Source organism: Musca domestica, unplaced genomic scaffold (assembly GCF_030504385.1).
Source record: "Musca domestica strain aabys unplaced genomic scaffold, Musca_domestica.polishedcontigs.V.1.1 42, whole genome shotgun sequence".
Taxonomy (NCBI): domain Eukaryota; kingdom Metazoa; phylum Arthropoda; class Insecta; order Diptera; family Muscidae; genus Musca; species Musca domestica.
The window spans coordinates 4,547,460-4,574,582 of NW_026712329.1; the positions used below are offsets into that span (position 1 = coordinate 4,547,460).

At 33.0% G+C, this 27,123-nt stretch overlaps 1 protein-coding gene across 11 annotated transcripts in view; it reads right to left on the reverse strand.

Annotated features, from left to right (window-relative positions):
• The window catches only part of LOC101897808 (microtubule-associated protein tau), a 143,482-nt gene that overhangs the window by 16,759 nt on the left and 99,600 nt on the right, over nt 1-27,123 (reverse strand). For 8 of the 11 annotated variants that reach the window (XM_059126986.1, XM_059126988.1, XM_059126987.1 and 5 more), the window contains 5 exons: nt 16,668-16,854; nt 10,016-10,218; nt 8,768-8,953; nt 3,420-3,443; nt 2,705-2,863 (listed from right to left, as the gene is read on the reverse strand). In XM_059126986.1, the coding sequence (XP_058982969.1) occupies nt 2,705-2,863; nt 3,420-3,443; nt 8,768-8,953; nt 10,016-10,218; nt 16,668-16,854 (759 nt within the window). The remainder of the gene's footprint in view (nt 1-2,704; nt 2,864-3,419; nt 3,444-8,767; nt 8,954-10,015; nt 10,219-16,667; nt 16,855-27,123) is intronic. The other 3 variants (XM_059126981.1, XM_020036599.2, XM_059126984.1) reach the window with 2 other exon arrangements.

Below are 27,123 nucleotides of genomic sequence, written 5' to 3' on the forward strand. Positions count from 1 at the left end.
GCAAAAATATTTTTTGAAAATTTCGACTTTTTGTGGGGGAGGTACCAGAAGATGTAGACCGACATTGCCCATCTCCTAACTCGATCTAAGTTTGACAAAAATATTATGATGTACGAAGGTTGGGCCAAATCGGACATCGCTAAATCGACTCCAAATGTCCTAAAACGGATTTGGTCCAAAGATACCTAGGGTCTAAAACCGTTATTTCGACTAGGCACATTTTGACCGTATCAGATGATATATACCCTCTCTAACCATATGGCTGAAGGTATAAAAAGGCCAAATAAAAAATATAAAAATTTCTTTCAATTTGTAGGAACTATTCAATAAGTTTAGGCTTCAAAATCGGCAATATTGGTCCAACAAATACGACAACGTTACATGATGCAAATCATTATGGAACATTTTTCTGCATGATAGATATATCAAACTCGAACTTTAAGGTTACGAAAATTCCTAAAATAGTACTAAACTTTTAAAGTGGTACCATTTGGTATTAAGCCAGCGGATAAAGCAATAAACTTGAAATTTGGAATCAAGGTTTTTATATGGAGGTGTTTTTGGAAATGTGTACTACAAGTGAACGAAAAGTACTAAATAATACTATATTTCGTACAATTTGGTATTCGGTGAACAGATAGTGTTAAAAATCTGAAATTTGTTTTTAGGATCACCCTTCATGTGTAGCCTGGTCATATGGAGGTTATTTCGGAATTGTGTACTATAATTGTACGAATAATACTGAATGGTACTTTATTTGGTATTGGGCGAAGGGACAGAGGTCAAATTCTGAATTTTTTATATAAAGATTACTGATGGTATCTGTGTTTGAGACTTGGTGGTGGCTTGGAAATGCGTCCCATATTTGGACGAAAAGTGCTAAATGCCACTACATTTTGTATTGGGTGAAGGGACAGAGATAACATTCTGAATTCCTGATATTTAGATTAGTGATGGTATCTGTGTTTGCGATTCAGTATTGGTTTGGAAATGCGTCCTATAGTTGTGCGAAAAGTACTAAAAGGTACTAAATTTCCATCTCCACACCAGATATTGTTTTAATAGAAATATTGAAATGTGTGAAATTCGAAGAGAATTGGATGCTCAATTCACATTTTATGATCGTTTTGGTTTTTAAAATTTTGACCCAGAAGGAATGGGCCGATATCTACGATTTTCACAACAGATCTTGTGTTGATAGAGAAATTGAAGTGAGAGGAGTTCGAAAAGAATTGGATGCTCATTTTGCGTTTTATGAGCTTCAAGGCTATTCAAAATGTTATCCAGTCGTGTTGGAGGTACCAGAAGGAGTGGAGCGATATATCCCATCCCCACTCCAGATCTTGTGTTAATAAAATATAGGGATGCATGCAATTTTAAGAGAATAGGATTCTCAATTCACTTTTTATGATCACTTTGATTATCCAAAAATGTGACCCTTTGTAAAGAAGGTACCAGAAGGAGGAGACCGACATCTACCCTCTTCGCAACAGATCTTGAGTTGCTATATATTTTGAGATGCGCATAGTTTGAATGAAATCGGTTTCGCGTTTTACGAGCTTCGTAGCTATTCAAAACTTTGACCCGTTGTGAGAGTAGCACGAGAAGTAGTGGGCCGATCTTAACAAACTTTATACGATTTAATATACTTGATGGAGTCGGTCGATATTGTCCATTTTTACACCTGTCCTTGCTCTAGGATTTCCAAAGTTTGCACAAAACCGAATGATCCTTTCTAAAAGTTAAATTATTTTCTTTGAACATTACGAGCTTCTTTTGTGGCGGTCCCAGAAAAAGTGGATCGATGTTGCCCATCTCCGAACTCGATCTAAGTTTGACAATAATATTACGATGTACTAAGTTTGGACCAAATTGGGTATTGCCTTCAATAAGGACAACTTAGATCGACTCCAAATGTCCTTAAACGGATTTGGTCCAAAGAGACCTAGTTTCTATTTCGAAGATGCACCTTTTGGCTGTATCAATAAACGATGTAGCCATAGGTTTGAAATAAAAAAGTAAAGGTTCGACCTGGCTGTACCTTATGTACCCTCTACCATCAGGTAGATAAATCCTTAACAAATAAAAATAACATAATTAAATATTCGAACTAGATTAACTTTCAGATTCTATCATTTGTACGTGAGAGAGACATTTTTCTCGACACAATTACTGAGTATTTTCTATCGGGAAAACTATGGTACACGCCTATTTTATGGGGTTACACAATAAAAAACAAATATTGTGATCATTTTGTTAACCTGATTTAAGCAGAAACAATCGTCCGACGCTAGTAAAAATTCAGAATATTTGAATATAAATTTGCTGAGTTACAATATTAAATATTTCTTATTGAAATGAATTTCTAACTTAATTTATTTTAGGAAAGGATAACAATGGCAATACAGGAGGAGAAGGAGGAAAATGTAAACAAATCAAAACTGCGGAAAAAATTAAAAACAAGTTCATACATGAAAAACTGAAACAAACTGAGAAAAATTCAACAAAATAAATTGAAATAAAAAACGAAACTCCAAAATGGGATTGGATTGATGGAAACAAAAACGAAACCAAGAAAATAAATTACGGCGGCGTTTGAAAAATGCATTAGGGGGTGAAAACAAACCAAAAAAAGCTTGAAATTACAGTATGGACAAGGGCGAAATGGTCACAGAAGCTTTAAGCATTTCAACATTTATGTTACCTGAGACGGTGGTGTGGTCAAGGGTACGCCGTGTTCAATATTTTTCAAATAATCCTTGTCATCGAAAATTTTCTTATCGCCACCACCTGGCTTGTGCTTGACATTGTCCAAAGAACCGATTTTGCTTTGTGCCTTTATTTCGATTTTTTGTGTTTGTATCTAAACGGGACAATAGGGTTTGAAAGTATTTCCATGGCAGAGAATGGGGGCGACGGGGAGGAAGAAGAAAATATTTAGAGAAAATATTACAAATTATTTTTTAGGTGGCAATTAATTTTTTCATATTTTTTGTTCAAATCAAAAAGTCATTAAGAGTTTTTATTTTATGAAACCAATTTTGCTTTTTGTATAGTTGACTAAATATATACAAGTAAGAAAGATAAAAAACGATATTAAATAAAAACTTAATTTGAAATTTAGTGTTAAATATAAAAAAATCTATAAAAAACGCTTTTCAACAAGATTTACAGCTTTTGTGCCTTAGGTGTTAAATGAGTATTTTTTCTGAAATTTATTCGGGGGGGGAAGCAACTCAGGGTTTTTTGATGTTTATGTGGACTTGATTCAAGTACAAAAGTTGCAATTTGTTTTTTTTTTTAGAAAAATAATAAAAATAATGACTTCTAAAAAATTCTCTAATAAAAAATCAAAATATTTCGCAATTTTGAGTTCCAAAAAAATGTGTTAATGTGTGAGTGTTTACTAAACTACTTACATCCTTAGGTTGATCATTGGATTCCTGAATTTGTTATTTTGTTTTTTATTTTTAATGGTAGTGTGAGTAATGTTTTTATTTGTTAAAAACAATCATCAAAATAGTAATTGTTTAACATTTATTGTGGTTGTTGTTGGTTTTTGTTTTGGTTAGGTTAGAAAGAAACGAGAAGAGTAAATTAAACATAAAAATCATTCAGAGGCAAAGAAAAGTTTCAACTAAAATACACAGTTTATAAAGTACATCGATATAATTTTATATATTTTTATACCCTCCACCATATTATGGAGGGTATATTAACTTTGTCATTCCGTTTGTAACTCCTCGAAATACTCATGTCAGACCCAACAAAGTATATATATTCTTGATCAGCGTAAAATTCTAAGTCGATTTAGCGATGTCCGTCTGTCTGTCTGTCTGTCCGTCTGTCTGTCTGTCTGTCTGTCTGTCTGTCTGTCTGTCCGTCTGTCTGTTGTAATCACGCTATCTTTCGAATAAATTGAGATAGATGGCTAAAATTTTGCACACATGTTTATTTTTCCAGTAGGCAGGTTAAGTTCGTAAATGGGCCATGTAGGTTCACGTTTTCATATAGCTCCCATATAACGGTACCTCCGGATTTTCGGTATTTTGTTGATTTTAGCGACGTTATTCACCGGAATTGATTCAAATTTGGTATTTAAAGTTCCAAATGGATACTACACCCTAAGACAGAAAATTGTCTTTGTAGGTCCACGTCTTCGTATAGCCCCAATATAACGGTACCTCCCTATATTCGGTATTTTGATGATTTTAGCGACGTTATTCACCGGAATTGTTTCAAATTTGGTATTTGAAGTTCCAAATGGATACTACACCCTAAGATAGAAAATTGTCTGTGCAAGTCTATGTCTTCGTATAGCCCCCATATAACGGTACCTCCCGATATTCGGTATTTCGATGATTTTAGCGACATTATTCACGGGAATTGTTTCAAATCTGGTATTTGAAGTTCCAAATGGATACTAAACCCTAAGACAGAAAATTGTCTTTGCAGGTCCACGTCCTCGTATAGCCCCAATATAACAGTACCTCCCTATATTCGGTATTTTGATGATTTTAGCGACATTATTCACTGGAATTGTTTCAAATTTGGTATTTTAAGTTCCAAATGGATTCTACACCCTAAGACTGAAAATTGTCTGTGCAGGTCCACGTCTTCGTATAGCCCCCATATAACGGCACCTCGCTATGTTCGGTATTTTGATGATTTTAGCGACATTATTAACCGGAATTGTTTAAAATTTGATATTTGAAGTTCGTTGTGGGAACTACAGTCTGTGACAGAAAATTGTCGGTGCGGGTCCAGTTTCGAATTTGAATATGGTAATGGCTTATGACAAACAATGCATATGTATGTCCACGTCGTATAGACCCCAACATAACGGCTATATTCGGTATTTTCAAAATTTTAACAGAATTTTTAAGGATTTTATTTTTTGAAAATTTCCAAATTCGTTGTAAATGGTGGAGGGTATTAAAAGTTCGGCCCGGCCGAACTTACTGCTTTTTAACTTGTTTTAAATATTTTTTTGAAGAATAATGTATGGATAAATGATATTAAATGATTACATATGTATGTATGTAGGCTTATGATTAATAGTTTAACTTATTTTATAATAATTCATTATTTGAATGCCATTTCTAAAGACAAACATAACGTAACAAAGCTGTTGCAACTAGCCAGGCCAAAAGATTAGCAAACCTTTGTCTAGATTGCTAAAAATAATATCATGAGCGTGATAACTTGCTTAAAATACCAGGCCTCCCTAAAAACTCGCTCGAATTTGTATAAAAGTGAAACCCACTCGAATTCGAGCGAGTGCGCTCTTGAAAGCAGAAAAAATCAAGCATATTTTCCTCGTTTTTGAGTGGCAGCAAAATTCGTTCAAAATCGAGCAGATTCTACTCTTGAGTTTTTGTACTCTTTTAGTTTTCGTTATACCGTTGTTGTATGTCTATGGATGTGTATTTTCTTCCCCTCTCCCCCTCTTGTTCAGTATTCTGCAACATCAAAATCTGTTTGCTATTACAAACATACACACACAAAAATCAGAAAACAATTTTTTCCTCTCATTTTCAATCTTATTCTACTTACGCTCTAATTTTTCAAATAGGAGTAACTCCCACATAAAACAAACTAGTGAAGAGTAGACACCGTAGAAAACTCCCACTTTTCGAGCAATGCAGCTCGCGAGCATGTTTCGCTCCCTAGTGAGAATTAGCAAATATGGGCTCTGCTACTAAGAACACAAAGTGTCAAGTTGCATTTGATTTGGTTAGAAATTCATTTAGTAGGAAATATAAACTGAAACAATTAAAAAGCCTTTAAAATTAGAAGGAACATTTATATGAGCACTACACCAAGAAGTAGACCTACATTTTATAACCACATAGACCCATAATTATAACCACAAAATACATTTTAATCCTTAGGATTGGAATCAATCAAACAGATCTTGTCTGTAGCCCATATTGAATTCTTCTGATTCCTTGTGGATAATGAAGAGTATGGTACAGGGATTGTTGGGAAGATATCATAGCAATAGGAACCTTCCCAAAAATCTCGATGAGACCACGTGACAATTATGATGCCAAAATAACCACTTTTTCCGAAAACACAATTTTCGTTGAACCAAGTTGTTCTCAAAAATACAATGCAGTTGTAAATATTTGGTTGCAATTTTTTCTAACATGTCACTGCAGACAATGAGAAAAGTTAATACATTTAATATTAGATGCGTCCGTTTACCAAAAATGTTGATACAATTTACACAAATTGTTACTAGCGCCAGCAATTTTTGGGGTCTGTTTTACTGAGAGTTTGCAAATTCGTATTGGGGAAATTTGTCCAGTAAAATATATCAGCTGACCAATATTAACTTGTTTTGTATAAAAAAAATCAAGAAAGAAAGGGCGAAAATCGGGCGGGGCCGACTTTATTATACCCTACACCACTACTATACCAATTACAAACCTTCTTTTGAATGAGTATTATAGCTTTAGAGTAGTTATAATAAGAGGCAACTTATACAGGGTGAAATAAAAAAAAAACTGCAACAAAGTCAAACGCCATATTTTTCACATTTTTTTTTCTCAAATGTTACTGAATGAAACCAAAATATGTCGGAAATAGCATCAAATTTTAGAATAAGTTTAGATCTGTTCGAATTGGTCACCTTTGGCACGAATTATGGCCTTCAAACGGTTAATGAAACCGTCACACGCTGTCCAAATGTTGCTCTGCGGTATTTTGGCCCATTCCCGGCGAAGCGCTTGCTTGAGGTGATCGACACTTTGGTTTTTTTAGTGCCAACCTTGCTTTCCAAAATACTCCAGACACAATAGTCCAACGAATTGGTATCAGGAGATTTTGGTGGTCATTGTGCGGCGGAAAGAGGTGGAAGAGAGAAACCTTATTCTGTAACCATTCTTGGGTGGGCGAGCTGAGTGCGATAGTGCTGAGTCCTGCTGGAATGTCCAAGGTCTGCGGCTAAAATGTTTGCATGTCTACGGCTTTAATACACCATCTAGAATATTTTTGCGATAATATTCGGCATTTATTCTGATGCCACGGTCAATTAATACGAGCGGAGAGCGACCATCGGTTGTTATGGCGGCCCACTCCATCACCATGGCAGGCGCTTGAGTTCTGGTGGCCAACCGAAGGTGCACATTTTCAGCTGACCTCTTTGGCAAATAAACACGATAATTTTGTTTGTTTACAAACTGCTGTACAACGAATGTATTCTCATCGGAGAAAACCAAATTCGGGAAGTCCACCACTTTCGGCCAAGCAGAGCAACTCTTTAGCTCTATTTTGTTTCTGTTGCGGTGTAAGTTTTTGCACTTTTTCGAATTTCAATAGCTTTACCCTGGGCTCATTTTTCAATATTTGCCAAATAGAATATTGCGATATGTACGCTACCAATATCGCGATAACGAGCGATGGTATGAGACACAAAGATGTATTCCCATTTAAATGCTGGGGTGCTCTAACGATAGCCACTTGCGGTTCTCCAGCCAATATAAAGAAATCACACTATCACGCTTGAATTCCATCACGATTAACTTTTTTCTGGAATATTCTCACCAAAATGCTTTTGTACGCTTGTGAACAATATAATGAGCTGTCACTGGAATAATTTTAACAGCTGTCGGATGAGTAACAAGAAATGACAGCAGTCTGAATTTGGTTGCAGTTTTTTCATCTGACTAGATTTTCTCCAAATTTTAAGTACTTGCTGCTATGCTGAATTCGGTCAGATGTGCCTAAATACATCCTATTAGGACAACATATGGGCCAAAATAAAATTGAAATCGGACGCAGATATATATGGGAGCTATATCTAAGGTACCAAAAGAATAGACACCCGCCAGAGGCCACCATGGTTGATCATTGGGACAATAAAGTCACTCAGGGCTAGTAAAGTCAATCGACTTCGAAAACAATTTATTATATTTATTATTTTTCTTCTCTTTAAGTTGTATATTTTTATATTTCATGACATATTTGGATAATGTAAATTGTAAAATATTTGATGTTTTGTGTTTTGAGAGAATTTAGTGTGAATAGACTTAAGCTCTCTCACAGCATGAACGACAACTATTGAATCACTTTTTTCGAACATTTTTAGATCTTTAGCCTACCGCACCTTGACAGTAAAGAAATGTTGACTCGTCGTTCATGGCCCAATCATCCTGTCCCATTGAGATCAATCAAGCAGATTAAGGTCTAAGTAAATATTAATCTTGAACATTTGAAAAACGATTCACACAAAATAGTTTGGTGCCAGAAGAAGTGAAAAACACCGAACTACAATCTAATTAAAAGTAAATTCAGTAATTTACTACAGAAAATGGCATTGGAATAATTTATACATTTTAATATTCTCCCTATTTTGAATTGGGCTTATAATAATAATTTTTATATTATTAGATTTTTAGTTTATGCATGGATATATGATTTTAATGATTTGTTTTATGATTGATATGATGCACATAATTAGTTTGAAATATAATATCTAAAATAATAAATATTTTGTTTAAAAGTCATAAACTTAAATAACATGCATTCTTTCTAACAACATGCTCATGACACATGCGTGTATAATATTCAAAATATTTTTTTTTTATTTTTCATTTCATTTAATTTTGTTTAAGATGCTGATGATTTTTTTAAAACATGCTTAATAACAAATATTAATTTTAATATTTTTAATTGTATTTACTAATTTTAACTTAAATGCTCATTATAGTTTTCTGAGGCTTTAATTTCTAAACATGTAGCTTGTAACGCCAGGACTCACCTTAATGTCACCACCACCGGCAACATGCTTCACATTATCCTTGGAACCAACTTTGGGTTTGGCCTTGTCCTTGAAATCAGGTTTAATTGTTTCGATTTTCTTATCACCACCGCCCGGCTTGTGGTGGGCATTTTCTAGGGAACCAATTTTCGATTTTGCGTTCCATTGTAATTTTGTCGAAATTATCTATGTACGGAGGGGTGTGTAGATTTGTCGATGTGTCGATATTAATACAAAATATTATAAAAATAGTTACAAAATTAAACAGAAATAATAATTCTTAGTTTATTAAAATAATTTTTTACAAATGTTATTAATGTTTTACTGGTAAAAGGATAAATTAATTGAAGAGAAGGATAACATGTAGGTCTTAAATATAGCAATTTAATAAAAAGTTTCTGTTTAAGTTTTGAATGATTTTTCTATAGATAGCCCTTTTGTATTCCAAGAGACCTTTGGTTATTATCCTTTATATAAGACTGTCAAATGTCTTTAATCTATGGAAGTTTAGGCTGAATAAAATAATGTTGCAAATATTCGTGGCAATCAGTGCCTCAATAAATACTCAATAAATTCTCAATTTCTGTTTTTTTTAGATAACTCCTTTTACTTTTCTTGACAATACAATTTTAAATCAATTATTTTTAATTTTTTTTTAAACAATTAATTGTATGTCACTATCCATATGATCAGTCACTCCCTAATAATAAGAATACTGTTAAAAGAGAGTATAGTTTTTTTTTTTTTTTTCATTAACAAGACTTTGTGACATAGCCAATAATACAAAAGTAGGGGAAACTACAAAATTTATTGTCTCAAATTCTAATCAACCGTGAAATTGAAAATCATAAAAAATCACAAATTCGACATCAATATTTCTTTGCAGTTACTTTCAACAGAAAAAAGGCGGTGCTATCTTCGCGCTGTACACAAATTACAAAATACAGGGTCAGTAAAAGCTCAAATATTGCAACAATGTACTACACGTTGTGAGGCTACAAAACCTTTTGTTTTTCCTCTTTTTTATACTTTATAAATTTTCTTTGATCGTCATTATCATTATAGGCTTCCAATTACGGTTTGGGGGAATACAAACTTTTGATTGTTATCTTGAATGGTTTTCGGCATTTATGACATTGGTTTTCCTAACCTCGTAGATAACAAATCAAATTTCGTTTCTCCACATTTGAAAGCGTATTTGAAAATGTTATGAAGAATAAATTTTATAATGGAAATAAAATTAATTACCTTCTTTTCTCCACCCCTTGGTGTGTATTTATCATTCTTAGCTTCAATTTTGGGTGCTGCCTTAATTTCAATTTTCTTCGTTTCGATTTTAACATTGCCGCCACCTGGCTTGTAGCTGGCATTGTCAAGAGATCCAATTTTGGAGCGTACGGCCTTCAAATTAGGTGAAGGAGCGTGTCCAACTTGAATTTTATTCATTGGAACTGTAAGAAAATTATATTGGGAATTAATAGAACGATATAAAACAATAAAAAAATAGTAAAATAAAACAATGTTAGTTTCCCTATTTGTTAAGGTTTAGGTATTTAAAAAAAATAATTTCAATAGTCTTTCAATACAATTCGAATTAGAACACCTCTTCCTTATTGACAGTTTTAAATTGTTAATATAAGATTTCACAAGATGGAAGGCATAAAAAGTTCGCCAAGGGCGAACTTAAAGGTTGGTTATGTTATTAGGCGAGCCCGAACGTATGCAACGTATGATGGATAGTTTTTACTTTGCCATTTCGTTTTCACCAGCTCGAAATATTTGATGAAGAGCATAAAATTCTTAGTAGATTTTATGATGAAATTAAATGAAGATAGGAGTCACAATAATAAAGATAAATTTATATTTGTGATACTCCAAAGATGTTTGGTATTGAAAATTAAAAAAAAAAAAAAAAAAAAAAAAACAAGTAAAAAGGCAGTAAGGTCGGAACGAATTTTAAAATTTTCACAAAAATAAAATCCGTTAAAAATTATGTTAAAATCTGAAAAATACCGAATATAGCCGTTATATTGGGGTCTATACGAATACGTGGACCTGCATAGGCAACTTTTGTCATAAGCCATTACAATATTGAAATACGAAAAATGAACAAAAAATCCCGTGAATTATGTAGCTAAAATCATCAAAATGCCGAATATAGAGAGGTACCGTTGTATCGGGGCTATACGAAGACCTGGACCTACATAGACAATTTTCTGTTGAACCTATTAGGAACTTCAAATATCAAATTCCAAACAATTTCGGTGAATATTGTATTTAAAATCATCAAAATACCGAATATATGGAGGTACTGATATATGGGGAATATACGAAGACCTGGGGCTGGATTCTTGTTCTATGAATATATGAAATGAAAAATATATTTCCTTGATAATATTTTTCATTTGACATTTCTTTCCTCTATAAAAGTTTTCATTTCACATTTTCATAGAACAAGAATTGAGGCCCTGGACATGCATAGACACTTTTCTCTCATCTAGACGGACATCGGTAAATCAACATAGAATTTTATGCTGATCAAGAATTTATATACTTTGTGGGGTCTAAAATGTATATTTCGAGGAGTTACAAACGAAATGACAAACTTAATATACCCTCCATACTATGGTGGAGGGTATAAAAATTGTATTTAGGGGTAGCTTTCTGTAATTATGGCATGGAATCAGTTTCCTTAGCCAATTTTATGAAAAAAAAAAAATGATTTTTTAACGAATTGCTGTAATTTTGAAATATATACATTAATCGGTACCATGGTAGAATTACAAGGTAACCCTTTCAGGCCAGCTGTAGTCAACCTGATATGTCAAACAAGTTGTTGTAATTCGAATTCGCCGTAGAAATACATAACAGAAATTCAAACATCATAGAGGAAAAATAAACACAAAAATATAAAAATCAAATTTTGTGATATAATTCAAATAAAAAAAAACAGAATATGAGGTGCTGTGCTGTTTGCAAAAGAAAGAATAGTGAACGACAAGCAACATTTTTCAATGTACCCAAGGAAGAGAAGATGTACCAAGTTAGGACCGAATCGGATACTCCCTTCGAGAGTTATCGTGCGCACCAGCCAGCCAGACAGACGGACGGACGGACGGACATCGCTAGATCGACTCCAAATGTCCTGAAACGAATTTGGTTCAAAGAGACTTAGGGTCTAAAACCGTTATTTCGACTAGGCACGTTTTGACCGTATCAAATGATATATACCCTCTTTAGCCATATGGCTGAGGGTATAAAAACATTAAGTTCGGCCGGGCCGAGCTTTGAATACCCTCCACCATTACCTAAGAAAACATTTTTATACAAAAGTATCTGGATTCAAACATGTTCCACTTTAAACTACAAATACGACTGAGATCGGTAGGAGAATGCAGTTAAAGATTTCAAATACCAATAAAGTGTGTGGAACCGTTACATTGGAGTCATACCAAAACATGAACCTATATAGACATATTTATACTAAGTGGATTTCTATCTACTGTAAGTTTTAAATACCAAATTTGAAACAATTCCGTGGGTAAATGTGACTAAGATCATTAAAATACAGTGGGGACCTTTATATTGTACACAATTCCGATAGATCCACCGTAGTTACACACAGGTTTAAATTCACAAGTTCCACGCATATATGTACATTTATTATTTACTCACTTTTAATGGCAAAGCATCAACCCTAATTCTAATACAAAAGGATAACTTGGAATCTTTACACATTTCTTAAAAACCTATATCTAATGCTACAAGGAGAATTATTTATTTTATTAAGAGAATACAAAATAAGTGATAACATTACATATATTTCGTATTTTCGCACTGGATTCTGGATGTCGTGAGGGAGGAACCGGAAGGAGTGGGACGACATTGCCCATCTCCGCATTATTTTTGTTAATAATATTGCGATGCACTATGTTTGGGTGATGATCCATTCTACAGCTATCGTACGCACCAGCAAGACAGACGGACGGGTCGCCTCCAAATGTCCTGAAACGGATTTCGTCGAAAGAGGCGTTATTTCGATCAGATACATTTTGGTCATATGAAATTATACAGACCTTCTCTAGCGATATGACTGATGGTATAATACGTATACACTTCCAGTTATTGTAGTATTTTCAGTTTATATGTTAAAAATATACTAATCTCAACTAATATATACATATGAATAAACCAAAACAAACTTATTCAATGTTTCAGAATGAAGAGTTCTGATTGGTGCAAAACAATTTGCCCCAAATTTTATACTTCAAATAAATTCGCCCTGGTTAAAACTTTGACATATCAAGTTTCTAAAAAAGTTGCTTTGTTGTAATTTTCGCCTATGTTGCTACCTGGTATTTCTACCATGATCGGTACCTTATAAATGTACCTTGAAGAGAATTGATAGAATAGAGAAAACATTGTCAAAATTTAAAAACAAATATCTTCTTCTCTATATCTATAAAAGAGGAAAATGTTTGTATGTTTGTTTGTTTGTTTGTTTGTTTGTTTGTAATTTATGGACTCGAAAACCGCTAAATAGATTTTCCTAAAAATTTCCATATATATTGCAACATCGCCTGAAAGTAACATAGGCTATATACATTTTTGAATTTCCACTTGGAACTGGAGATATAGCATCAGAACCGGAGGTACCTCCCAAAAATTTAGATTTTATATGCACATATCTATTGATTGGTTGAAGATACAGTCTCCAAATTTGGAATACGTAACGGAATTTGGAACAAAAATAAGTTTGCCAAATTATATTGAAATCGGTTCAGATTTGGATATAGCTACCATATATATTTTCGGCCGATTTCAAGCATTTGATGCACCAAACACGCTATGTATCCCCAATTTCAATGAAATTTGAAACGTGTGATAGATTTTATCTAAAAAATTGATTTCCCAAATTATATTGAAATCGGTTCAGATTTGGATATAGCTCCCATATATATTTTCGGCCGATTAAAGCATTTGATGCACCAAACACGCTATGTATCCCCAATTTCAATGCAATTGGAAACGTGTGATAGATTTTATATAAAAAATTGATTTCCCAAATTATATTGAAATCGGTTCAGATTTGGATATAGCTCCCATATACATTTTCGGCCGATTTCATTTATTTGGTGGACAAAACACGATATGTATTTCCAATTTTAATGAAATTTAAAATAAGTAACGAAATTGGGAGCCAAAATGAATTTGTCAAATTAAATTGAAATCGGTTCAGATTTGGATATAGCTCCCATATATATTTTCGACCGATTTCATGTATTTGATGCACCAAACACGCTATGTATCTCTAATTTCAATGAAATTTGGAATGTGTAGCGGAAATTAAAACAAATATACATTTGTGAAATTATATTAAAATCGGTTCAGATTTGGATATAGCTCTCATATATATTTTCGACCGATTCATGTATTTTATGCACCATACACGATATGTATGTTCAATTCCAAAGGAATTTGGAATATGTAACGGGATTTGGATTTGAAGATAAATTAGTCAAATTATATTAAAATCGGTTCAGATTTGGATATAGCTCCCATATATATTTTCCGTCGATTTCACATATTTGATGCACAAAACACGATACGTATTTCCGATTCCAATGAAATTCGGCATGAGTGCTTAAATTTGGTACAAAAATAAATTTGACAAATTATATTCAAATTTGATTATAGCTCCCATATTTATATACTCAGCCGATTTCACATATTTTAATGCACCCAAAGCGAGAGAAATCTGGCACCAGAAAAAAATTCCAAATTATATTGAAATTAGTTGAGGTTTGGGTATAGCTAACATATATATTTCGGCCGATTTCATACATGTTATGCACCAAACACGATATATATGACCGATTCCAATGAAATTCAGAATGTGTGGCGGAATATGGTTACAATAATAAATGTGACAAATTAATTGGAAATTAGTTAAAATTGGGATATAGCTCCCATATATATTCTCGGCCGATTTCACATATTAGACGCACCAATTTCAATGAAATATGAAAGGTGTGGCGGAATTTGGTGTAAAAGTAATTTTTTTTTAACTATATTTAAATCGGATCAGATTGGGATGTGATTTTAATAAGAACCATTGACCCACAACGCCTTAGGCTAACACTAAAAAACAACACAACAATTAATTTGAAAAACGCTTATTACGGCGAAGTATGTTGCTATCTCGAATTCACTAATAGCAATAGAAATGCCACTCAACTTTAAAAAATTGCAGTTTCCTGCACGCTTGGTATTTGCTATGAAATAAATCCGTGTATGTTACTGCTTTTCTAATGGTTTGGTTTACTTACGCATTAAAGTAGTGCAATATTTTTTTTTAATTTTTAAATTTGTTTTTTTTTAACCAACATATATTCGTAAAAATTTTTTGAATGCATATAAAATCAAAAGGGGTAGCGAAGCGCACCGGGTTCAGCTAGTTGACTTATAAATTGTGAAAAAATTAACTTTATATTTGACTGTTGAACCTTTAAATATTTTCCAAAAGTTGAATCGAGGCTATCTTGTTTTTCAATATTTTTAGTGAATAATTTTAACATCCAGGATGATGTTGCTGCTGTCAAATTAAAAAAAAAAAATCCCCTAACAAGGACTTTGGAAGACGATTTTGTTAAAAATCGAGTCCAAAACTGTTCCAGTTTGTGGTGAGCAAAATAATTTGTCTTTTGATATTTATGATTTTGTGGATACCTAGATTCTCTGTTCATAATTGCAATTTAATGGAACATTGGATCTACATTTTAATTTATTTTAAATATGACTTTATTGCAGATTTCAACGTCATTATATGTTTCTTTTTGTCAAATATGGCATGCGTTTTAAGAGAATTTTCCAAATTGGAACTGAGTAGATTTGATGTTTTGGTTCTTAGAGAAATTAGAATTAGGCTAGAATTAGAAGAAGACTAGCAAATGTCCGCTACTTCGTATGCGAAAATAGGGATTTATATTAAGTTAATTTATCAGTGATTTTTTACTCAAAATAGATTGCATTTTATAAAAGGCCATTATTTTTAGTTTTAAGTTATAAATTAAACGACTAAATTTAATACACATAGAAAATAGCTACCATACATATGATAAATTCAAATAGGCGAACAAAATCTTACTGCCAAATAAATTTTTAAGAAGGGGCATAAGTATATGCAGCTTTTAATATTTATCCCTTTGAAAAAAATAAATATATTTCATAGTGATCTTAATACTGAAATGCACAATTCTAGCTCTTTTCCTGCTCTGTTTATTAAATTTAGTACTATTTGGTACTTTTCGTACACTTGATGCACCTCTTTCTATACTAAAATTTTAGCATTTCTTCTTTTTCCATTAACTAATTTGGATTTTATCAACGTTTGTACCATTTAAGAGTTCTACTAACACGTAATACACATTTCCAAATCCACCTCTTTATATTAACCCTACTTCTTAAACTTGGCTTTCATACAAATTTCTTACCTTGCCTTTATCCAAATTTAGTCCATTTTAGTACATTTAGTATATTTTGAATTTCCATAAAAACGTTGGTTCATCAATGTTTCACAACATCAAAGACCCTCATTACAAATTTCAGATTTCTAGCTCTATCTCTTCCCACTTAGAACTTTTCGAACTTTTTAGTACATATTTCCAAGAACACAGCATAAATTACGGAGCCATATAAACCAAGTATTCCATTAAAATATAATGCAAATAAACTACCAATATAATGGGATCGGAAAATTTGGCTGGAGTGTTATATACTACAATCCATGAATTAAAGAATTTCTCATAAGATTTTTCTTTTCAAAGTTTTCTAACAAAATCCTTGTCACACTCCACTTTGTTTTTCTTAAAACCCTCTAAAATCTATGACAAGGTCTTACCTTTTTTAACTGGTTCCGGTTCTGGGGTCTTCAATGCAATGCGATTTCGTGAAGTACTGCGAGATTTGGATGATTTATTGGATGGTGTAGTGCTGGGTGGGCGTGATGCTGCCGATTTCTCGGGTTTGGATGTTACCGAAGTTGGAGTTTTGGCTGGGGAACTGGGGGTTCCGGGGCCGTTGCGTTCCTATATGAAAATAAAAAAACACGTGATAACAAATAAAATCAATTGGTCATAAATATTTCAGTCATAAATCAATCAATCAATCAATAAAATATAAGTATTACAAATAGTAAATTCGTATCAGCCGTAATAATTAATTGCATGATGACCCGGTAGCACGCTATTTTCCTTTTTTCCGAATATTTATTATTTTCCGCTAATTATGTAATTTTTCTGAATTAACAATATAATTCGGAAAACTACGTGGAGGATTTAATTACTGCGATGCGTTTCGTTTGTCGTTTCCTTTGCAATTGAGTTTCAGGCGAAAAAAGTTCGCTGTCATTCGCCTTCAACACTATTTTTTTTGCAAAGTTCTACTCCAAAAGAATTACATTGCCTGATAAAGTTTTTGTTGTTGTCGTTGTTTATGAATTGTTTACAAAGGAAAATTATTCTTAATTTTTGTTGTTATTTTGTTATTACAATAAAACACTAAATTCGTGCTATTGTTGTTGTAGTAATTTTCATATTGTTTTATCGATGGTACGGATGGCATGCATGATTTTCGTATTCACTGTCTGCCGTTCAACCGGGCTCAATGATAAGCTTTCTCCCTCACTCTACATGCTTGGAAAATCCATTCATCTACATAAACATAAAAGTACACATGTTTGTGTTTACTGTGTATGTATATAGTCAAAATATATGTATTTTTATATTTTTTGGAGGTAACAACAAAATAACTTCGAAATGATAAATTACCTTTATCTACCGAAAAAAAACTAACTCGCGAAGAAACCCATAAAAAAACTTTCAAATAAACAAGAATTGGATGTAGTATCAACGATTTCTTCTTTCCGATATGACGACACAAGGATACATTTGTAGTGATTTGTTTACTATTGGTATTAGCTTTTATTGAGTGGGTTAAGAAATACTGTACAATCATGTATAATCAGGTTTAAACGACCAAAAAGACTCTATTAGACTAATAGTGGAAAATAACTCTTGAGTAAAGTAAACCATAAGTTATTTTTATTTAAGTTGCATAGCATGGGTTTTAGTGCTTCATTATTAGATTTGATAAAGACAGGCAGCTCACAATAGGTGAAATACGGCAACATAATTTCAAACAAAATTCATGTAAGTTCTGGTGTACCTCAATGAAGCCATCTTGGACCTGATCTCTTTACATCTTCTATATCTATAAAAGAGGAAAATGTTTGTATGTTTGTTTGTTTGTTTGTTTGTTTGTTTGTAATTTATGGACTCGAAAACCGCTAAATAGATTTTCCTAAAAATTTCCATATATATTGCAACATCGCCTGAAAGTAACATAGGCTATATACATTTTTGAATTTCCACTTGGAACTGGAGATATAGCATCAGAACCGGAGGTACCTCCCAAAAATTTAGATTTTATATGCACATATCTATTGATTGGTTGAAGATACAGTCTCCAAATTTGGAATACGTAACGGAATTTGGAACAAAAATAAGTTTGCCAAATTATATTGAAATCGGTTCAGATTTGGATATAGCTACCATATATATTTTCGGCCGATTTCAAGCATTTGATGCACCAAACACGCTATGTATCCCCAATTTCAATGAAATTTGAAACGTGTGATAGATTTTATCTAAAAAATTGATTTCCCAAATTATATTGAAATCGGTTCAGATTTGGATATAGCTCCCATATATATTTTCGGCCGATTAAAGCATTTGATGCACCAAACACGCTATGTATCCCCAATTTCAATGCAATTGGAAACGTGTGATAGATTTTATATAAAAAATTGATTTCCCAAATTATATTGAAATCGGTTCAGATTTGGATATAGCTCCCATATACATTTTCGGCCGATTTCATTTATTTGGTGGACAAAACACGATATGTATTTCCAATTTTAATGAAATTTAAAATAAGTAACGAAATTGGGAGCCAAAATGAATTTGTCAAATTAAATTGAAATCGGTTCAGATTTGGATATAGCTCCCATATATATTTTCGACCGATTTCATGTATTTGATGCACCAAACACGCTATGTATCTCTAATTTCAATGAAATTTGGAATGTGTAGCGGAAATTAAAACAAATATACATTTGTGAAATTATATTAAAATCGGTTCAGATTTGGATATAGCTCTCATATATATTTTCGACCGATTCATGTATTTTATGCACCATACACGATATGTATGTTCAATTCCAAAGGAATTTGGAATATGTAACGGGATTTGGATTTGAAGATAAATTAGTCAAATTATATTAAAATCGGTTCAGATTTGGATATAGCTCCCATATATATTTTCCGTCGATTTCACATATTTGATGCACAAAACACGATACGTATTTCCGATTCCAATGAAATTCGGCATGAGTGCTTAAATTTGGTACAAAAATAAATTTGACAAATTATATTCAAATTTGATTATAGCTCCCATATTTATATACTCAGCCGATTTCACATATTTTAATGCACCCAAAGCGAGAGAAATCTGGCACCAGAAAAAAATTCCAAATTATATTGAAATTAGTTGAGGTTTGGGTATAGCTAACATATATATTTCGGCCGATTTCATACATGTTATGCACCAAACACGATATATATGACCGATTCCAATGAAATTCAGAATGTGTGGCGGAATATGGTTACAATAATAAATGTGACAAATTAATTGGAAATTAGTTAAAATTGGGATATAGCTCCCATATATATATTCTCGGCCGATTTCACATATTAGACGCACCAATTTCAATGAAATATGAAAGGTGTGGCGGAATTTGGTGTAAAAGTAATTTTTTTTTAACTATATTTAAATCGGATCAGATTGGGATGTGATTTTAATAAGAACCATTGACCCACAACGCCTTAGGCTAACACTAAAAAACAACACAACAATTAATTTGAAAAACGCTTATTACGGCGAAGTATGTTGCTATCTCGAATTCACTAATAGCAATAGAAATGCCACTCAACTTTAAAAAATTGCAGTTTCCTGCACGCTTGGTATTTGCTATGAAATAAATCCGTGTATGTTACTGCTTTTCTAATGGTTTGGTTTACTTACGCATTAAAGTAGTGCAATATTTTTTTTTAATTTTTAAATTTGTTTTTTTTTAACCAACATATATTCGTAAAAATTTTTTGAATGCATATAAAATCAAAAGGGGTAGCGAAGCGCACCGGGTTCAGCTAGTTATTTATAAACGACTTGCCTAACGTTATACGTTATGCGGATGACGTAAAAATATTTCTTCTATTTAATGCTGAATCGAATCAACAGTTATTACAGTCTGATCTCAAAAATTGATAACCAATGGTGTATTGATAACCTTTTGGAATTAAACATTAAAAATTGCAAACATATGTCCATCGTTTAGAGTTAAGAAATTTGCATTGAGTTACTACTTTAATAATTATTCAATCGACTCTGTAACGTCTATGAATGATCTTGGAATCCTTTTGGATCATGAAGTTGACTTCCGAGAGGATTTTTCTCTGACTAATAATAAAGCATTTACAAGTTTGGGCTTTATAAATAGATGGAGTAAAGAATTCTTTGATTCATTAGTTTGTAAACAGCATTACATTTATTTTGTGCGCTGCATCTTAGAGTATGGATCTGTAATATGGGATCCTGGATATATCATTTAATATACCCTACACCACAAGGTGGTCAGGATATTATGTCTTTGTGCATTTGTTTGTAATAGACAAAAGGAAACGAGATAGACCCACAGTTCATTTTGATGATCTGCATAGAATCACGTTCTGAGTCGATTTATGAATGTCCGTCCGTCCGTCTGTACATGTATTTTTGTAAACAAAGTACAGGTCGTATTTATTGCCGGAACCTAATGAAATTTTGCACAAATCCAAAAACAAACCCTATTGAAATTAGAGATAATCGGTCAAAATTTAGATACAGCTCCCACACATATTTTCGTTCGATTTGCCTTTTATTGTACACCAAACGTGTAATATCAGCCTAAATATTATTTTGCACGTAGGCCTGAAAATAAGTATGGGAAATTTGATAGATATCGGTTCAGATATAACTATAGCTCCCATATATACTGTTCATATGATTTGTTACTTATGTCCTATGAAGCCATATTATGCACTCTGTAACAACAATATTTGGGGAAATATATCAATAACAGCTCAGAAATACCTTTGCTAAATTTTATCGGGATCGGGTCAGATTTGAATATAGCTCCCATACATAACTTCGTCCGATTTGCTTTTTATTTTGCTCTAAACGTGTAATATTAACCCAAATGTGATGGAATATGGCACTTACTACCGAATTGAGTGTAGAAGCTATTGTGACAAATTTGGTAGATCTGTTCAGATATAGCTCTAGCTCCCATATATATTGTTCATCCGATTTGCTGTATTTGTTACCCACAGCCGTAATAGGCACTCCGTAACAGCGATATTCAGGGAAATATATCAAATACAGCTCAGAAATATCTTTTCAAATTTTATCGAGATGGGTTGGATATAGCTCCCATATACATCTTTATCCGATTTCAAGTTAATTTTGCACGAAATGGACAAAACAAGCCGGAATTTAAAAGATACAAATGCCTCGGCATTTTTTGTCCTTTGAACTTTAAATTATAATTATAATCATAGCTTGTATGATGTAATTCTCCAATAAAAGCTTTTAATTGTTATGTGAAGCTCTACTAAATATGCAAAGTGGTGTAGGGTATCATAAATTCGGCCCGCCCAATTTTAACACTTTCTTTACTGGTTTTTAAAATGAGTTAAATAGCGAGAAATATGCGTGAAATAACTGGATTTTCTTTAAAGAATATGATCCAAGCCTGTCAATCGTTCAATTCCTTGGCAAAACTTAGTTTAATATCTTTATTTTTTTAAGTTTTCAGTTTAGATTTTCGTAGAATAGGAATTGTGTACCTGCATTTTCTTGTAGTAAAATAGCCAGACTTAAGGCCGTTGTTCTTTTTATAAAAAACGTTTTTTATTGCTTGTCGTTCTAGCTTTACTCCCTGCTGCTCACAAACAGAAGGTTGCTATTTATGAAATGTATGGACCGATATATCCGATAATTGATGTAATAAGCTTGGAAAATATCTATCACGGTGCTCTCTCAAAAACTCTTATTATTTGCCTAGGTATGTCATATACCTCACACTTTCTGACAGGCCATGTATAGTATTAGGTATTGCTGATTGTTATACAAACTGCAAACACCCCTTGACACCAGAAGTGACCCCATGCTAGTCCTTCGAATTTAGTATTACCAAATATATACCATTTTTAAAATCAAATTTCAATGAATACGTGATTTTTGGAAACTCGTTCTAAAAGGGTACAAAAGTACTAAAAATTTTATACTTTGGACTAACGAAATGAATTAGAAATCTGAAATCTGGAATGAGAGTCACTGATGAAGCGCGAGATAGATGCACCATAGGGTATTTGAAAATCCAAACTATAAGTTTACGAAAAGTTCTAAAATGGTACCATTTGGTATTATCTGAGCAGATAACTTTATCCTTGAAAACTGAAATTTGGTATGAGAATCAAGGTTGGAAAGTAAGTTTTGTACATAAAGCTGGTATTGGAAATGTGTATCAAGTGTGCCAACCGTACTAATTGGTACTGAAATTTTGAAATTGTTTCTGAAGAGGTGGTCTTAGAAATGTGTACAATAAGTGCACGAAAAGTACTAAATAGTACTATATTTGGCACAATAGAGTATTGGTGGAACATATATTGTTTTAAATCTGCAATTTGTTATTGAGGTCGATGTTCATGTGTAGCCTGGACATATGGAGGTGGTTTCGGAAATATGTACTATAATTGTAAAAAAGATCTGAAATTTGATATTTAGATTATTGATGGTATCTGGGTTTGAGATTTGGGGGGTGGAAATGCGTCCTATATTTGTTCGAAAAGTACTAAACGGTACAAAATTTGGCATTTGGTGATGAGGTAAGGCTGGAATCCTGAAATGCGTTGGTATCTGGAATTGAGATATGAAGGCGAAAAATTACTAAAATATAGAATACCCCCGTTGCATGGGGGATATAAGAAATCGTGAACCTATATGTGGGCATCAGGAGATAGAACCAATTACGACCTACAAATGCAAAATTTTCAACAATTTTGTTTGAAAATCTGTCTTAAATTACCCAAACTCAAAATACGAAATATTCGAAGGGTGTTTTATGGGTACTATGTTAAAACATGGGCCTATACAGACTATGTTCAGCCGCCAGAGATACAACCCGTCACAAACTCTTTATATCAAATTTGGAACAATTCCGTTGGGTCTAAAATTATCAAAATACCGATTATCGCTACTGAAAAACGTGGCCCTAAATATCTCATTTTTAACACCAACCATCCTAGAGACAATACAAACTATTGTGCCAAAGCTCTACGTAAAAAATGTGGAATGTATCGTGATTTCAACAAACAGACAGACTTTATATTATTATAGGTGTTACAAACGGAATGAAAAATTTAATATGCCCTCCTTTCCAAGGTGGAGGTTATAACAATCAGTTGGACCAATAGCATTGAAATTTCTATACATGCTAAGATAGGACGGACTTCTGCGAAATTTGCTCTTAAAGAGCATGAAAAGTTCTACAAGTTATAGAAATTGTTCAACATTGTAACTGAGTGATAGAGGGGATCTAAAACGTATAAAGTCGAAATATGGCCTGATTTTCGAAACCTCACACTTAAGGGTACGAAAAGCACTGAATGGGTCAACATACTTGTTGATGAATCGATAAAAGCACCAAAAGGTTAGATACTTAACATTTTTGTTAACATAATTTACCGTTGTTTGAAGTGGTGGAATCCTAAAACATAGTAAGTTATATTTTTGTATTGTGCAAATTTATGGCTATATAATTTCGGTGTATATACAAATTGGTTGGATTGAAATTTAAATATGAATTATTGTGGTCAATTGAGAAGTTTTTAATTGCTAAAAAATCCGTTTTCTATAAATATTGCTTGCTATTAATCAAATAAAAATATCTAAAATAATTCGATATGGTCCAAAAAGGCGAATCTTTACGAACACACAAAATACTTCAGTGACTTTAATATACAAAACGTTGACGAGCTCGCTTTCCATGAGAATCCTAACATTCTTACATAATAATTTTTTCAGCATAAATATAATTGTATATAGTTCACAGATGTACTCAGTTGCCAACTTTATAGCAAATTGACTATACCAGCTCAATTCGATTTTCAACCATATTTTCACAATATTTAGATTTATTTATACTTAATCATTTCAAATATTTGTTTACTTTAACCGTTTAACACATGTTTCAAATGTGTTCACTTTGTCACACAAAACGTTATTGTTATCTTACTTCAACAACAGTTGATGGATGTAAAAGTTTTCACAGTTTTTTCTTTTTAACTTGGAAAATTCAATGCAGTTTTTTATATAAAATATATTTTATTATACTTTAAAGATATTTTTCCGCTCAGGATGGATATCTTAACTCTTCTGTGGTTGTTTGTACTTTGAGAGGTGTTTGAAAACTTCATGTTTTCTTGGGCCATAGCTTAGGATGTTTTTCAAGCGTAACATGTAACGACATTTTTATTACATTTATCATCGATCATCAATAACGGGGAGCAAATGCTTCCACATACACACTGAGCGTATCCAACGTGAAATGACTTAAGTTACAAAGTAACAAAAATTTTAAATTATATTTTTCAGTAATGATAAAAAAGTTTTACGGAATAAACTTAAATTTTCAGAATGTGGTTTTAAATGCGCATATTCAAAAAAAAAAACCAGTAAGGAAAGCTCAAAAGTCGGGCGGGGCCGACTATATGATACCCTACACCACTATGCATATTTAGTAGAGCTCTCGTAAAAAGGTTTATACAGGGCATTTCAGAGCTCTGTGAGATATTTGGTACAAAATCAATTTTGGGCTTTATCTGATATCTGGTACCAAATATCATTCCTGTGGAGTGCATATTACGAATGTGAGGGACTTAACGACCAAATCGGATGAAAGATATATATGGGAGCTATAGCTATATCTGAACCGATTTTTACTAAAATTGGTGTACTTTCTTATAGGCTGGTTTCGGTTGAATTTGCCAAAATTCATGCCATTTGGGCTGATATTGGCCATTTGATGCACAATTAACCCGAAATCGGATGAAGATATATATGCGAGCTATATTCAAATCTGAACCGATTTCGATAAAATTACAAACAGCTATTTCTGGGCTGTATCTTATATCTGGTACCAAATATCATTCTTGTGAAGTGCATATTACGAATGTGAGAGGCTTAAACACCAAATCGGATAAAACATATATATGGGAGCTATAGCTATATCTGAACCGATTTTTACTAAAATTGGTGTACTTTCTTATAGGCTGGTTTCGGTTGAATTTGCCAAAATTCATGCCATTTGGGCTGATATTGGCCATTTGATGCACAATTAACCCGAAATCGGATGAAGATATATATGGGAGCTATATCCAAATCTGAACCGATTTCGATAAAATTTAAAACAGCTATTTCTGTGCTCCATCTAATACCTGGTACCAAATATCACGGTTGTGGAGTGCATAGTAGGAATGTGAGGGACTTAAAGATCAAATCGGATGAAAGATATATATGGGAGCTATAGCTATATCTGAACCGATTTTCTCCAAATTTTTTATACTTTCTTCTAGGCCGAACTCGGTTGGGTGTGCCAAAATTCAGGTAATTCGGACTGATAGTGGACATTTGGTGGACATTTTACCCGAAATCGGATGAAGATATATATGGGAGCTATATCTAAATTTGATCCGATTCTCACCAATTTCAATAGGGTTCGTCCTTGGGCCAAAAAAATATTGTTTGGAAAATTTCATCTCAATCGGATAATAAATGCGACCTGCATTTTGTTCACAAGAATACATGGACAGACGGACGGACGGACGGACGGACAGACGGACTGACATGCATAAATCGACTCAGAAAGTGATTCTATGAAGGTTCTCAAAAGTAACTATGGGTCTATCTCGTTTCCTTCTCCATGTTACAAACAAATGCACAAAGACATAATACCCTTACCACTATGTGGTGTAGGGTATAAAAAATATTATGAAATATATTGAGATGGATTAAAACTAGAATTTTATCTTTTCTTTGCATTGCAACACTTTTTATGTGCATTTTTGTCGAAATTTAGACGTAGATTTCCAAAAGAGATGTAGGAGACATTAGACTGCCTTTAAAAGTGGTTTTGACAAGTATTCTTAAGTGAAAATGGAGAGTCTTCAACCGCCGATGTTTACAATTATTTTTGAAGGACATAGTACAGCTTCCAAATGTGGGTATATGAATATAAAAATATTAATTTCCAAGTATTTTTTGGGGACGTGAGGTATCTATTAAACGCGGATTTTCAAAGAACTTTTCCGGGACATTGAACAGACCTTTACCCATGTTTCTAAAATATGGGGGATATTAGAAAGACTTAAAGGTGGATTTTTTAAAATTATTTAGGGGCATTAGGTCATCTTTTAGGCATGTATTTTAGAAATATTTGTGGGACAACCGACTGGCGACAGAATTTAATTTGAATAAAAAGTATTTCAGGGACATTGTGAAGGATATATATTTATAAAGGCGCACTTCGGTAAAGGTCAGAATGGCGATTTTGTCGACGATCATAGCCAAATATCGGAGATACAGCATATCATATAGAGGAATCTTAATTTTCAAATATCGTTTAGAATACCCACTAACATGACATAGGGCGTAAATATAGGGCAAGTACTACGCAGATTTGCATGTCCTCGTGGTTCCGGCCAAAAGCCAAGATAAAACTTTTGGAGGACTATGAGACATTACTTCTATTTTCCCAAACATACGATGTCTAATATCACATGTTCCTACGACGACAAATACCTAATTGCCTCTTTCGCAAAGCACTAAAAAATACCTTAACGAGGGAAACCTCATTCATATATAGGGTGACATATAAAAACTGCAACAAAGTCAAACGCCATATATTTTATAATTTTTTTTAAATTTAATTAAAATGAAAGCAAAACCTGTCGGAAATAGCATCAAATTTTAGAAGAAGCTTAGATTTGTTCGAATTGGTCACCTTTGGCGCGAATTATGGCCTTCAAACGGCCAATGAAACCGTCACACGCTGCCCGAATGATGCTCTGCGGTATTTTGGACCATTCCCAGCGAAGCGTTTGCTTGAGGTGGTCGACTCTGGTATTTTTTAGTGCCTA